The following is a 15019-nucleotide window of genomic DNA, read 5'->3' as shown; positions in this document are numbered from 1 at the left end:
TCGCACATTAATCTTTCCTCCTCTCAGCCCCTTTCCCATGGCCCAGCCCGATCGGGGCGGGGCGGCAGCGCAGTGGGCGGTTCCCTAAGGGTGCTGGGGGCGTGGCTTCTCAGCCTCGCTCCGCCCCTGGCGCGCGCGCTCTCGTCGCCGGCCCCGGCCCCCTTGCCCCGGCGGCGCTGTAAACCCGGGCGAAGGGGCGGGGTCTCGTCGCCTCCGCCTACCTAGAGCCGAGACTGGAGGATGTTCCCTTCTCAGGAGGAGGCCGACAGGACGGTGTTTGTGGGAAATTTAGAGGCCCGAGTGCGAGAAGAGATTCTTTACGAGCTGTTTCTTCAGGTACCGTCAGCCGGGAGGGGACGGCCTGGAAGTGGGGGAGGCAGACCGTGGGGGGCCGGAAGTGCAGCCGGAGGGGCGGGGCGCACCTGGACCACCGGGTGCCCGGCCCCCTTCCCGCCCCATCCTTTACCTTGGTTTGGATTTAGATTCTCCTTGGTGCACCTGTCTCCAGGTGAGCTGCTGGGGAGTAAAGTGACATGGTGTGCGCCCCATCCTCATCCCCACTGCGGAGTCCTGGGGGTGGACAGTGACAGGGCTCCCCCAACTCCCAGCCCTGAGTAAAGGGCTTCCCGGAGGCTGCCTGGGCCTTGGGGATGCAGGGACAGAACAGAAAACAGCTCTGTCACTGTCTTTCTTCGGGTAATAGGCCCCCTCACGCCTTACATCCCGCGAAATGAGAAGTATAGCTTTTAAAATGTTTTCTTTTATACATTACTCATTCCTTCAAGCCCTTTTATGCAGAGAGTATTTTGATTCTAGCATGATAAATGAAATTTGGGAAGATTTGGCAGCCTATTTACCGTGACTGTGACCAATTGATTCCCTGGCCAAGGACTTTTATTTCATACCAAGAGGACCTCCAGAAACTTTGAGACCTGGTACTTCTAGGATTAAGCCTTCTGTGTCCTGTAAACACACTCGCACATTGTATTGTATACATCTGGGTCTCATTTGCTAAAAAATGTCTTCAGCCATCCATCTAACCGTCTAATGATCCAGAATTATTACTGGACATACAAATTTAAGAGATACCCTTTGATCTTTCTAAAAGGGGAAACTTAAATTATGATGATTTAGGATAATCTACAAAAGAGAAGAGTACATAGTATAGAAAAGTGGGTCAGAGTGTGAGTTCTAAGGTCAGCAATGTGACTTTGGGCCTGTAAATGAATAGCTCAGTGCCTCAGTTTCCTTAAATGACAAATGAGAGTAATGGTGTGAGGAATAAATGACCTAATTTAGGTAAATCAGTTAGAGCTGAGCCTGAGACTTACTGTTTGCTGCTGCAACTAATACTAATAATAGTACTTTCAGTAATAATACTAACATCAAGAGAAATCAAGTTACTTCCCCATATCAGAATAAGGGAAAGTTCCAAGGGAGACAATAGCAGAACAAAATTTCCAGGATTGAGTATGAGTTCCAGAGGTGAAAGGGAATCATTATCTGGTTGGGAAAGAACTTCCATTTGTCTCTAAACTAAAGAAACCTTCTGTTAGTTATAAATACACACAATAAGGGAAAGAGGATTCTCTTCAGGAACACAGTTTCTTTCCTGGACATAATTTTTTTTTTATTTGAAAAATTGGTTGATTTTAAGACTTTTATGTTTGTCCTTCTAATTTACCATCTTTTAAACTTGCCATTTTTTAAATCAACTCTAATACATGTCTATATTTTTACCTAATATCATTTGAAACGTACCATCCCTACAAAAAAAAAAAAAAAGTAAAGTCAGCTTATAATTATTTTTCTCCAGAAGGCTTCTTTCACATCAAACCTCCAGAAAAGGAGGTGGGGGGAGATAGTGATGGGGTTGGGGGCTTGTGATATTCCATACAACACATTATTTCTGGTGAGTTAGGACTGGATCCATATCAGTTGTGTGGATACACAAGGCTATATATAGTAGCCTCTCATTTTTTATAATTTCCTTATTCCACCAAAGCAAAATGTAAATCTCATTTAATAGATCATGTAGTGAAAGGATTTGCTAAAATGGGGTTTCTTTTAGAAAGGCTTCAAATCAGCAAAACCCAGCAAAACTTTACAACTGCCACGCTATGTGTTTCATTCAGGTTTTGAAAGACTGTAACATGATCTGAATGTTGCTATAAGCAAGGCTTCTTGTTGAATTTTATCTTTAAAAGTACTTTGGCATATCTAAATTCATTTACGTCAAAATTCAAATCATTCAAGTATATCCTGTCCCTTTGGGATTCCATATATTTAATACCAGTATTTATTACTGTATATTTATTCTTTTACTAGTTTCTTTCAAATTTCTGATTATACCTGTAAGTGAGAAAATCATGTTTACTATCATTGTACTTTTAACTTAAGAAACAGTAAAGTCAAGATTTAGAAGGAAAAGTTAATGAACTCAGTTTCAAATCTGTTGGGTTTGAAGTATAATCACATAGAGGTTTCTAGGAGGCTGTCTCCATGAAAGAGACATGAGTTGAAAAGTATTAACAGATCAATTGACAAAGTGGTCCTTGAAGCCAGAAGGGAAGATGATCTAGTTCCTAGGAGAGCCCAGAGAATGAAAGGAGAAAGACAAAATCTTAAGATACTATTTTTCTTTAGATGTATTTATCTAACTCTATAAAGAAAATCAACCATTCACCATTAAATAAGCTGTCTGTCTTTGTGACTGCTTCCTCTGATCATTATCATGGCAGTGAAGTAATTTTTTCTTAGTTGTAATTAACACTTTTCTGTTATATGTGGCTCTGCTATATTTTTTACTCTCCATTGTAAATTACAGGTTTTTCTTTTTTTTAGGGTGAATATGGTTAACTATAATTTATTGCATATCTTAAAAAAGCTAGAAGAGAGGATTTTGAATGTTCATAACACAGATAATAAATGTTTGAGGAGATGGGTATGCCAATTTTTCTGGTTTGATTTTTATACATTGTATACACATATCAAAATATCACTTTGTGAATTATAGGTTTTTCTATCAATACAATCTGAATAGTCATAATTTATGGCACTTTATTCCATTTTAATAATACAACATGGAGTAATGTCTCTGGTTAGATTTACAGCCTTTCTAATTTTTAACTCATAAATAATGTGCCTGCTTAAAAGTCTTAAACATGTTAAAACATTTTTCCTTTGGGAGTATTTACAAAATGAGGTTACCAAATAAAAACTCGTGATAATTTTAGTTTCTCTTGTAAATATTTTTAATATTTTTGGCAGAAAAAAATAAACTATGACATAATGTTGTTGGCCTTTTTGAGGATAACTCAACCGACATTGTTTGCCATTTCAATTTATTTTTTAATTCAACACTGCTAATATATCTGAAGACAAAATAGTATTTTAACCTTATATTTAAATGCTTTCTAAATTTGTTTGTAAAGCCTAAGAGAAGGGTAGTCTACTACTTAAGATTTGGATATGTTAAATATTACTTAGAATTTTCTGTTCTTAACACCATGTATGTTTCTTTGATGAGCCAGAAAATACAAAGAAAGTGTAATGAAATATATTTATTATTATTAGCAGGGCTACATAAAGCTATTGCTAACTTTTTTTAGTCTAAAGTTGAATTTACTTTATTTGAATGTCAAAAAAAATCTTTGGATTTATGAGAAAATAATTTTTAAGTTTCTTACAGGCTGGGCCACTAACCAAAGTGACTATATGTAAAGACAGAGAAGGAAAACCAAAGTCTTTTGGATTTGTCTGCTTTAAACACCCAGAATCAGTGTCATATGCCATAGCTTTGCTGAATGGAATTCGTTTATATGGAAGACCAATTAATGTGCAGTATCGATTTGGTAGGTCATGTCACTGGTGAATCTTCAAAGTGTTTTGTGGTTGCTGCTATTCTCGGAGGTGTAAGCATTTTGTTTTCTATATAGTATAAATTTAAAAAGGTACCTCTCTGGTCACTGATAAATTTTCTTAGAACACATCTAATTTGTAATATAATATAATTAATTAATTTTGCCAATTATATTGCCAAACCATAGCATCTTTTCTATACTAAAATTTGAAATATCTTATTTTAGTATCAGCCATAAGTAGCTATGATGGTTGCTATTGGCTCTAATAAATTGACCAAATCTAAATGAACTGGGGACACACAACTCTAGCATTTATATAGCAAGGCTATTTGCTGATTTTCTTGTCGCTGCTAATGTATGGTATCAAATACCTACTATTTGGAAGAGAGAGTGGGCACATTAGTCCTTCTTCTAAGGAAATCATCCTACACATGTTGTACTGGATGTAAGTCTCTGTAAGAGCAAAATGGAGTTACCTTTACTAGTGGTGAAAACTTCCTGACATGAATGGCCTCAAATACCTTCTCCTGTACACATGTCCAGAACAGATCATCTATGATTAAATGCCCAGAGAATGTTATACTATTATTCTCTAGCCCTTTTATGTTTCAGGGGCCTGATGGAGGTCATCTATTTAATAGTAATTCTTGCAATACTTACGTTGCTTCCCCTAAATGGTTCAGGCTGACTCATGAGTCACTTCTTTGTTTTTTATACCTTTTGCTATACTAAAAACAAATAAAATAACAAAAACAATGCCTGCTTTTGAAGGGAAAGTTGATTTTATTTCCATTTCATTTTTATCTTAACACCTGGCTGCATCATGCTCTCTGGTACTGACCAGTTAACTCACACAGGCTGGTAGAATAGGCCAGACATATTGTTTTCTGACTCATCCTGTGTAAGGTTGAATTGGCTTTTATCCATGCAGATTAGAGAGCTCCTGCGTCTACACTGGAGACAAATAACACTGATCATTTGCCATTTTCAGAACAAAACAATATCACGAATGTTATATAGTCCCATGTCAATGTAATTCTTACATATGGTCATTGCTTTAGACAAAGTTTGATTATAATTCATTCATTTATAATGTTGTGAACAATCCATAAATATGACTTGAGAGGTCAAATAGATATGCAAATATCTTATAGGAGAATGGAATTTTAAATCCTAAAAGATTTGGGGTTATTTTATGGTTTCATGTTGGAACTGCCAAAAATTGTGCCATGAAGTAATCTGTTATTCTATTTCTTTTAAAGGGAGTTCTCGCTCTTGTGAACCAGCTAGCCAAAGTTTTGAGAGCTGTGTTAAGATAAATTCACACAGCTACAGGTAATTAAAAATATATTTTTCATAAAAGTAAAGCAAATAAATATATTCTGGACTAGAAAGTGTTTTTATGTATTCTGGGCTATTGTGAAACCTTATTCTGTAGACATAGAATAAAATTAAGGAAATCATTTTTTTCTAAGCCTATGAAAAGTGACAGAAAATATTTTCATTCAAAGTTTAGTCTTAGTATTTTCAGTAGTAGGTTGTAGAGATTTACATATATAGTATTCTTTATGGTTTCCCTTATGTTTTTTATAGCTCTTAAATGATTTAAGCATATAAAATTTCATGATGGATTATAGAGATACTGTTATTTATATTTTATATTTGAGTAAATGGATATGGAAGAGTTAACCAATTCTCAAAGTCACAAGGATGATGAAGTACTAGCCTTGAAACTAAGCCTTCTGATATTAAGCCATTCGATTATTTATTTTACTATTTTTTAGAACTTCTCTGTGCCAATTTTCAAAATATTCTAGAATTTTGTATAATCTGATATCTTGATGCATTGGTAGCCTCCAAGTACACTATCCAGCAAACTATCCCAGAGTTCATGGAACGAAAAGGTTCCCAAACCAAATTAAGATTCTCAAATCACACAGTTTATTCAATCAATTTAAAAGACACAGTGAAAAGCAAGAGGAAAGATACTAGATAGGTTGGCACACTTAGGATAGAGTGCAGGTGGGTAGAAGGATCAACTAGTTGAGTTCTGGTTCCACTAATATTCATGTGCCCCATTTCTTTTCTGTGTCAGCATTTTCCACTGACGGGGTGTGCTTATGAGGATTAGAATTGCAGTTTGAGTAAGGCTATACATTCAGATGGAAAGTTCCTGGAGTAATGGTACTCTCTTGCTTTCTCAGAGAGACAGGGGGGCAAACATACCCAACCACAGAAGTAGCTTACTGGTTTGTCTGTCAGGTGCCTGTGGGTTTTATCTGAGTTTGGCAGAACAAAGACAAGAAGAGAAGCATAACAGTTAGCTCAGAAGTGGCATGATCATGACATGATATTTCCTTCCTATTCTATCTATATGTAGCACTCCTATTTGTTTCATTATATTTTCTACTGAATCTGTACATCTTTGGCATGTCTTATAGGATACTAACTTACTTACTATCAATATTTAATATATATTATGAATTCTGCCTGTATCTCACAAGTTACTTATTCTACCCCTAATATATTTTCTTCACTACCTCATAGAGTACTAGCTTACTTTCAGTCTATGATAAACATTTCTTATGAGTTCCATCTGTTCTATTTATTTTCTTATTTTCTGTAGCAGAACTGAATATTCTCAAGTAAGCTAACAATAGCTGAACCTCCTGTGCCTTTTAATTATAACAGCACTCTGAGGTATAGGGGAGTAGCCTCTTAGGACTAGCAAATGCCAGGCTTATCTTTAGCAGTAGGATACCCCAAATAAAACATAGTGTTCTTCGTATCTTCCTTCTCCCAAGCATTTCTATATCAGTAAGATCAGGAGAGGTTAAGAAAGCAGGTGGTGATATCAGATTGCCTGAATTTGAATCTTGCCTCTGCCACTTTATGAATGGGGTGACCTTGGATAGTTATTTTATCACTCTGTACCTCATCTCTAAAATGAGAATACCTCAAGGGATTACTATGAGAATTGAATTTTATAATTAATTCAAAGTACTTAAAATACTGGACACATAGAGCATGTGGAGAAAGGGGAACCCTCATACACTGTTGGTGGGAATGTAAATTAGTGTAACCGCTATGGAGAACAGTATGGAGGTTCCTCAAAAAATATAGAACTACCATATGACCCAGCAATCCCACTGGTAGGTATATATCCAAAAGAAAGAAAATCAGGGTATTGAAAAGTTATCTACAATCCCATGTTTATTGCAGCATTATTCACAGGAGCCAAGATTTGGAAGCAACCTAAGCGTCCATCAACGAATGAATGGGTAAAGAAAATATGGTATATATACACAATGGACTATTAGTTAGCCATAAAACACAATGAAACCATGACATTTGCAGCAACATAGATGGAACTAGAGAACATTATGTCAAGTAAAATAAGCAAAGCAAAGAAATCTTGCATGTTCTTACTCATATGTGGGAGCTAAATATTAAAACAGTTGATCTCATGGAGGCAAAGAGTAGAATGATGGTTACCAGAGGCTGAAAAGGGTAGCAAGAAGGGAGAACAAAGTGGGGATGATTAGAGGTACAAAAATACAGTTAGTTAAATAGAATGGGCCGGGCGCGGTGGCTCACGCCTGTAATCCTAGCACTCTGGGAGGCCGAGGCGGGTGGATCGCTCAAGGTCAAGAGTTCGAGACCAGCCTGAGCAAGAGCGAGACCCCGTCTCTACTAAAAATAGAAAGAAATTATATGGACAACTAAAATATATATAGAAAAAATTAGCCGGGCATGGTGGCGCGTGCCTGTAGTCCCAGCTACTCGGGAGGCTGAGGCAGGAGGATCGCTCGAGCCCAGGAGTTTGAGGTTGCTGTGAGCTAGGCTGATGCCATGGCACTCACTCTAGCCCGGGCAACAAAGTGAGACTCTGTCTCAAACAAAAAAAAAAAAAAAAAAAAAAAAAAAATAAATAGAATGAACAATATTTGATGGTATAACAAAGTAACTAATAGTCAACAATAAATTATGATATACTTTAAAATAAATAAAAGAGTGGAATTGGAATGTTCCTAACACAAAGAAAGGATAAATTCTTGAGGTGATGGATACCCCAATTACCCAGATTTGATTATTGTGTATTGTATGCCTGTATCAAAAAGTCACACATACCCCATAAATATGTACAACTATCATGTACCCATAATAATAAAAAATTAAAAAAAATTAAAAAAAATACTGAACTCATAGTAAGTATCCAACAAATGTTAGCAAAAGGGAGAGGATTTACTACTTCAATAGGGGAAGGATTATAGACTTATAAATGGAGATCATGTAAGACTACAATCCCCAACCCCTGGGCCGTGGACCAGTACCAGTCTGTGGCCTGTTAGAGACTGAGCTGCAGAGCTCTTCCACCATGCCCCCCCCCCACGTCTGTGGAAAAATTGTCTTCCATAAAACTTAGAAAATGGGATGGGGGGTGGGGGGGACACACAGCTGGCGGTAAGCAGCTGGCGGGTGAGCAAAGCTTCATATATATTTACAGTGACTCCCCATCACTGGTATCACTGCCTGAGCTCTGCCCCACCCCCCACCTGTTCGTGGAAAAATTGTCTTCCATGAAACAAGTCACTGGTGCCAAAAAGGTTGGGGACTTCTGATATAAGAGCTTCCCCTCTTATTCTAGTACCAAATGTGAAAAGATACTTCTTTTTTCCTCAGGAGTTGGAAAGGAACAAGATATTTGTAGGATTTGGGCAGAGGAGAAAAGACTAGATTGGCACTAGGAGATGGCAGTAAAACTCTTGAATTCTCTACTTACTTTTAATGTACACTTTATCTAAATTTTCACAAATTCTAGGGTAGATGATATGAGTTACATGTATATTCCATGATACTACATTTCATTGGTTGTACTTTATGCTTCTTGTATTTGTTATAAGGAAAGTGTAAAAATAGTTTATCATATCCTAGAACTGATGTGCAGAGAAAAATGGTACTCACTTTGGTCTTCCTTGGAAATTAGTTTTTGTGCTTCGTATTGTCTCTTATCGCTTATACATTTAATGAATAGTTCCTGTATTATTAATATTTTGCTAAGGTCTCTATAACAAAGTACCACAAACAGAATGCTTAAACAACATAAATTTGTTGTCTTACCGTTCTGGAGGCAGGACGTCCAACATCAAGGTGTCAGCAGGATTGTTTTCTCACAAGAGATATAAGGAAAAATCTTTTCCATGCCCCTGTTCTGGTGATCTGATGACAATTTTTGGTTTTCCTTTGCATATAGAAGCATTACCCAGATATCTGTCTTTATCTTCACATGGTGTTCTCTCTGTGTGTATATGTGCTATGGGTTGAATGTGTCCCCCAGAAATTCATGTTGGAAACTTGATCCCCAATGCCTCAGTGTTGAGAGGTGTGACCTTTGTTATAAAATCAGTTTGCCATTTCTCTTGAGCTCGCTCTCTATCTTGTCTTGCCTGTGATACTTTCCATCATGTTATGACACACCTCAAAGCCCTCACCAGAAGCCAGCCAGATGTATCCACCTGATCTTGGACTTCCCAACTTCTAGAACTGTGAGCCAAAATAAACTTCTTTTCTTCATAAATTACCCAGTCTCAGGTATTCTGTTATAGCGACAAAAACAGACCAATACAATCTGTCCCCAAATTTCTTCTTTTTATAAGGAGACCAGTCATTTTGGATTAGGGGCTAATCTTACTCCAATATGACCTCATCTTAACTAATGCCATCTGCAATGACCCTATTTCCAAATAAGGTCACATTCTTAGGTGCTGGTGATTAGAACTCCAACAGCTGAATTTTGGGGGAACATGTCAATACAGAACAATTCCCAATTTACAAGTGATTCCTCCATACAGATTACTGTGTATGCCCTGAGATTCACGTAGGAAAGATAGCGGTTTTAGGGAATCTGCAGCTGTTTTCATAACAGTGCTAATCTCACCACCTCTGCTACTGAGTCATAACTTCCCCACTCTGAAACCTCATTCCATCCTTAATCTTGTTCCTTTGCTGTCACTTTGCCCTGACACACATATTCTGGTCTCCCTGAACCCTGTGTCCTAATTAGGCTATTATTTTTCTCCTTCCTCTCACTGAAGAATTTTTTGGCCTTCACATCCTTTCTTCCCATTAACTTGTCAAACACATTGTTGTATAGAACCTGATCTTTTAAATGTTGTCAGGAACCCGTTGATCAACAGTTCAGTGGCCTCAATGCTGATCAGGTTTACTTCTCTGCAACAACTGACACCTAATTCCTTTCTTTAATGAAATTCATGCTTCAGCTGGCTTCTGTGATAGTACTCTCACCGCTTATAGTCTGCCTATCCAGCTGACTGCTTCCTGTCTTTCTCCTTCCCTCTTCTTTACTTCCACCTGCCTGTGCAGATTTGAACCTTCACAGTACACTTCTTATCCTAAGGATTAGCAGTAGTAGCATTAAAATGATGGTATATGTTATGGAGCAAGTAGACTATTGAGGAGTATCTATAGAATCTATCCAATATTTGTAACATCTCCATAGAAGCAAATACTACATTTATAAATGAAACTTTAGGATACAATAATTTTTATATTAGTTATTTTTTGTTATTTTAATATGTTGAAGACATCAGCAGATGTGTTCATGTTAACATTAGTAGTCCCTTTAGGAAAGAGTATAATTTTTATAGTTAAACAGTATAGATATTTTAAAAATAAGTTAATGACTATTTATACCTTTTTTTACTTTTTATATCTATAGAAGGTTGAAGTGTATCCTTAGTGATTATTAATGACATGCTTTGTTCTGTGAATATCTAAGTGTTCTTTCTTATACAAATTATAGCATTATCTAATATTTTCCTATCAGAAAGCCAAATATGCCTCTAAATATTGAGACTTCAATATTTAGTAATTAATGTATTGCTATGTAACTACATTATCAATAATAATAACTGATTATTTGTGTGTGCATTTAAGGTAATTAATCTTAATTGAATGTTATCAGAGAAGCTCGCTTTCTCTTTTTAGTTGTGAAGAGCTTTCATTTTTTTCTCAAGATAAAAGGACATGTATACATAGGAATTTGAAAATTTTATTACTGTTTCTTTTATCTTCTCAAAGGAATGAAGAAATGGTTGGCAGATCTTCCTTTCCCATGCAGTTTTTTCCAATTAATAATACTGCTTTACCTCAAGAATATTTTTTCTTTCAGAAGATGGTAAGTTTGTTATGCATTGGATTTAGCATATAATATGATGCAAACTATGAAAACACAACACCTCAGCAAATAGCTGGGGCGTCAACAGAAAAGGAGTGGATGGTAGTGATGATACACTGTAGTCCAAGTGAAAAACTGAGTGGAGAGTTTATTTCAATGACTATTTTAAAGATGTTTTTAGAATTGAATAATTTCAGTTAGTGAAGCATTTTTATATAATGTAATCAGTCTCAAATAGATTGCTTTTGGACATGGATTTTTTCAAAATAAATTTCTCTTTTTAACTAAAGGCAAAACTTTATGAAGGTTCTCTACTGGAGAGTAAACTACATTATTTCCAAAGACTCTGAAAAGTTGGTTCTGGCCTAGAAATCTTAGTTATGGTCTTTATTATTAAAAGGGAACTTAATTTTTTTTCTTTCAATTCCTTATTTTATAGATAAGAAAATTGAAGCGCATGGATAGTAATCAACAAACCCAAGATTATACAGCTTATTAGCGACAGGGGTAGGACTAATACAGGTCTTCTGATTCACAGGGTGTTTCCACAAATAACTCAACATATGTGTGAGCTTTAGACTTTTCAAGTATCCATTTTAAATTTGTAAATAGTAAGAATTTTTTTCTGTAAAATGATACTTTAACTTTTGGAAAAATCTTTTTCTTAATTATGGTAAAATATTTGTAAACAACCAGTTCTCACCTGAAACTGTAAATGTCCTCTTCCCAGCATTTTTTATCTTTTGGTAGAGATGGGGAAGGGAGAACAGAGACACAAGTTCAAGGTATCTCAATTCATATTTAATCTGCTTTGAATAGTTAGAAATTTGAGTTCAAAACTTGTTTTTTCAAAGGAACCATCTCTCTATCTTTATAGTTAAAATGAGATCATAACTGTGCAGTGCCATGTAGGGGCCATTAGCCACAGATGCACTTAAGGAGCTGAGTTTTTAGTTTTGTTTAATTTTAGCTAATTTAAATTCAAATTTAAAAAGAGATACATGGTTCAGTTATTAGAAAACTTTTAAGTATATTTGAAACAATTTGGGTATGTGAATATATTTTTCAACTATAAATTGTATGTAATCTAAATTCAAGTATAAAGTACACACCAGATTTTGAAGACATATGAGAAAAATATATCTCAATAATTTTATATTGGTTACATGTTAAAATGACAATATTTTGAATATATTGATATAAATAAAATACATTACTTAATTTTACCTGTTTCTTTTTATTTTTGCACTGTGGCTACTAGAAGATTTAAAACTATGTGTGTGGTTTGCATATATTTCTGTTGGACAGTGTTAATCTATATTGTAGTAAGCTACATACTACCTTAACTCTTTTTTTTTTTTTTTTTTTTTTGAGACAGAGTCTCACTCTGTTGCCCAGTCTAGAATGAGTGCCGTGGCGTCAGCCTAGCTCACAGCAACCTCAAACTCCTGAGCTCAAGCGATCCTCCTGTCTCAGCCTCCCGAGTAGCTGGGACTACAGACATGCACCACCATGCCCGGCTAATTTTTTCTATATATATTTTTTTAGCTGTCCATATCATTTCTTTCTATTTTTTTAGTAGAGATGGGGTCTCGCTCTTGCTCAGGCTGGTCTCGAACTCCTGAGCTCAAACGATCCGCCCACCTCGGCCTCCCAGAGTGCTAGGATTACAGGCGTGAGCCACCACGCCCGGCCATCCTTGACTCTTTATATTGACACTTAAGGAAACTCTTGCATCCCTACTGTGAGAAGTCACTATCTTCCTATACCAAAACACAGTTTAGTTACTCATGGCTATTTGTATAATGCATACAAACTGTTAGCTTTTATCTTTAACTTTTTGTATTTGTTTTGCTGGATAAATGTCTTTTTTTTTTTTTCCACAGCAGTGGCATGCATATAATCCAGTGCTGCAGCTTCCTTATTATGAGATGACAGCTCCACTGCCTAATAGCACATCTGTGTCTTCCTCACAAAATCATGTTCCAGATCTAGAGGCTGGACCCAGCTCATACGAATGGACTCATCAACAGCCAAGTGACTCTGACCTTTATCAGATAAATAAACGAAAGAGACAAAAGCAAACCAGTGATAGTGATAGTAGCACAGAAAACAACAGAGGAAATGAATATAGCCAAAAATTCCGAAAATGTAAGAAGAAGAAAAGGTATTAATATTACCTTCAAATGAAGCTTACCTACACTGGTCTTAATTCTCTTCAATGAAAAAAAAACTATCTGTATTCTACCAAATGACCAATTTCATGCCTATCTTGTCTTTTTTGGAAGGTATAAGAATATAATTTATTTGATTTGCTATTCAGTTTCTGCCTTGAATGACAAAAACTTTTTAAAAATAATATAATGTACTACTTTTTGTATTTGTCATGTATTTAACCCATTGACAATAAGAAATACACTTTGTGTCATTTTGTTTTCATACTGATGATGAAATTTCACTAAACTATTAATCAAAAGTCACTTACTGAACATGTAAGGTGAAGCACCATGCTTTCTCTACATTGTCGCCCATAACCCTCAACTATAAATAAGCTCAGATTAGAAGTAGAGAGGTGGGTTTTCTGAAAGAAACTAGTGCAAATACATAAGGGTTGCATGTTGTTCCTAATGAAAATGTAATAAACAGGCTTTAGATTCCGTTCTTAATAATATCATGTTTTTTAAGTCTAAATATGTTGTTTTGGAGCCATATTCTCCTTTAGGTTTATTTTATAAAGCGAGTATATATGACTATGATACCAAAGGAAAGATAATTATCATGGGACCAACTTTTGGATCACTCTCTTTTTATACAATTGTATGAAAATAGGGATACTTACTTCTTTACTTCTCACTTATTAATTGTACATTATGAAAATTAGTTGGCCATGTCAGTATTTATTATCCACTTCTTTTGCCAGCAAGATTTGAGAGGATATATGTTTAATGTATTTAAAGCTTGAAAATGAACAAGTAAATAAAATGATATTTCATTAATGTATGGTATGTAACACATACCAAATCAAGTTTTCTATTTTTGGTTTATTTATTTTAGAAGATATATAGACTACATGCAAAATTAATGGCTTTTTTGGACAATTGTTAATTATATAGCTTATCATAAACTAGAATGGTGAAAATCATATTGTATATTTAACTGAAGCTAATTGAAAAAAATCAGGTAACTCCATTGGGAGTTAACCACCCAATTTAACAGTAAAAGCCATGGTTGGATGTTTCTTTTACATGTCTCTCTAGTGTTTTATAGGTATTTATTATTTAAAAGAATAAAAATATGTTTTTTAACAAAAGGAATAACTGAATTTAACTTGTGATTATAAATAAATAGACTAGTGGGGTTTCAAACATAAATATTTGTCTATCTTCATCTGATTAATACAAAAAACTAAATTTTGCTTTATGTAGCTTTATAGTTTCATGTTTTTGAATATTCAGACTGGAAAAGATGAAATTTATTTTCAAATTCACATTTTTTCAAGTTAGAATCATGCCAAAGGGAAAATATATTTGTATATAATTAGAAAATAATGTCTCTAAACACATTAACTTCACATCAGCCTTTTCTTCAGTTCTTCTAAAGTTCAACTTAGCTCTGAATTACTTTGTGATTGGTGTTATACGAATATGTATATAAGGATTGTTTCTTGGCAATTAAGAATAACATGTAAGAAAATTATCTTGAAATACTATAACATGAACTAAAATGGTAGACTGCAAAAAAATTCTTGTAACTCCTTCCAGCACAGACAGAAAGTAACTCAATATCAGTTTTAACACATAAATCAACTTGAACCATCCAGAAAGCTAGGAAATTTTTGATAAAAAAAAAAATAAAACTTCCATAAAGTGTTAATATCTACTGAAATCCTATATAATTTTAAGTTATGGATTTTCTTAATGGTATATATTTGAATTGTGAATCATTTAAATTATTTGCC

At 35.2% G+C, this 15019-nt stretch overlaps 1 protein-coding gene across 1 annotated transcript; it reads left to right on the top strand.

Annotated features, from left to right (window-relative positions):
- Positions 1-240: 240 nt before the first annotated feature.
- On the top strand, positions 241-13235 carry RBM11 (RNA binding motif protein 11). Its single transcript, XM_069472450.1, has 5 exons — positions 241-326; positions 3682-3854; positions 5126-5198; positions 10965-11073; positions 12939-13235. The coding sequence occupies exons 1-5, from the start codon at positions 241-243 to the stop codon at positions 13233-13235; spliced, it is 738 nt and encodes a 245-aa protein (XP_069328551.1).
- The last annotated feature ends 1784 nt before the right edge of the window (positions 13236-15019 follow it).

The sequence above is a fragment of the Eulemur rufifrons genome, chromosome 7 (assembly GCF_041146395.1).
Source record: "Eulemur rufifrons isolate Redbay chromosome 7, OSU_ERuf_1, whole genome shotgun sequence".
NCBI lineage: Eukaryota > Metazoa > Chordata > Mammalia > Primates > Lemuridae > Eulemur > Eulemur rufifrons.
This window is presented reverse-complemented; position numbering and strand designations above follow the sequence as displayed.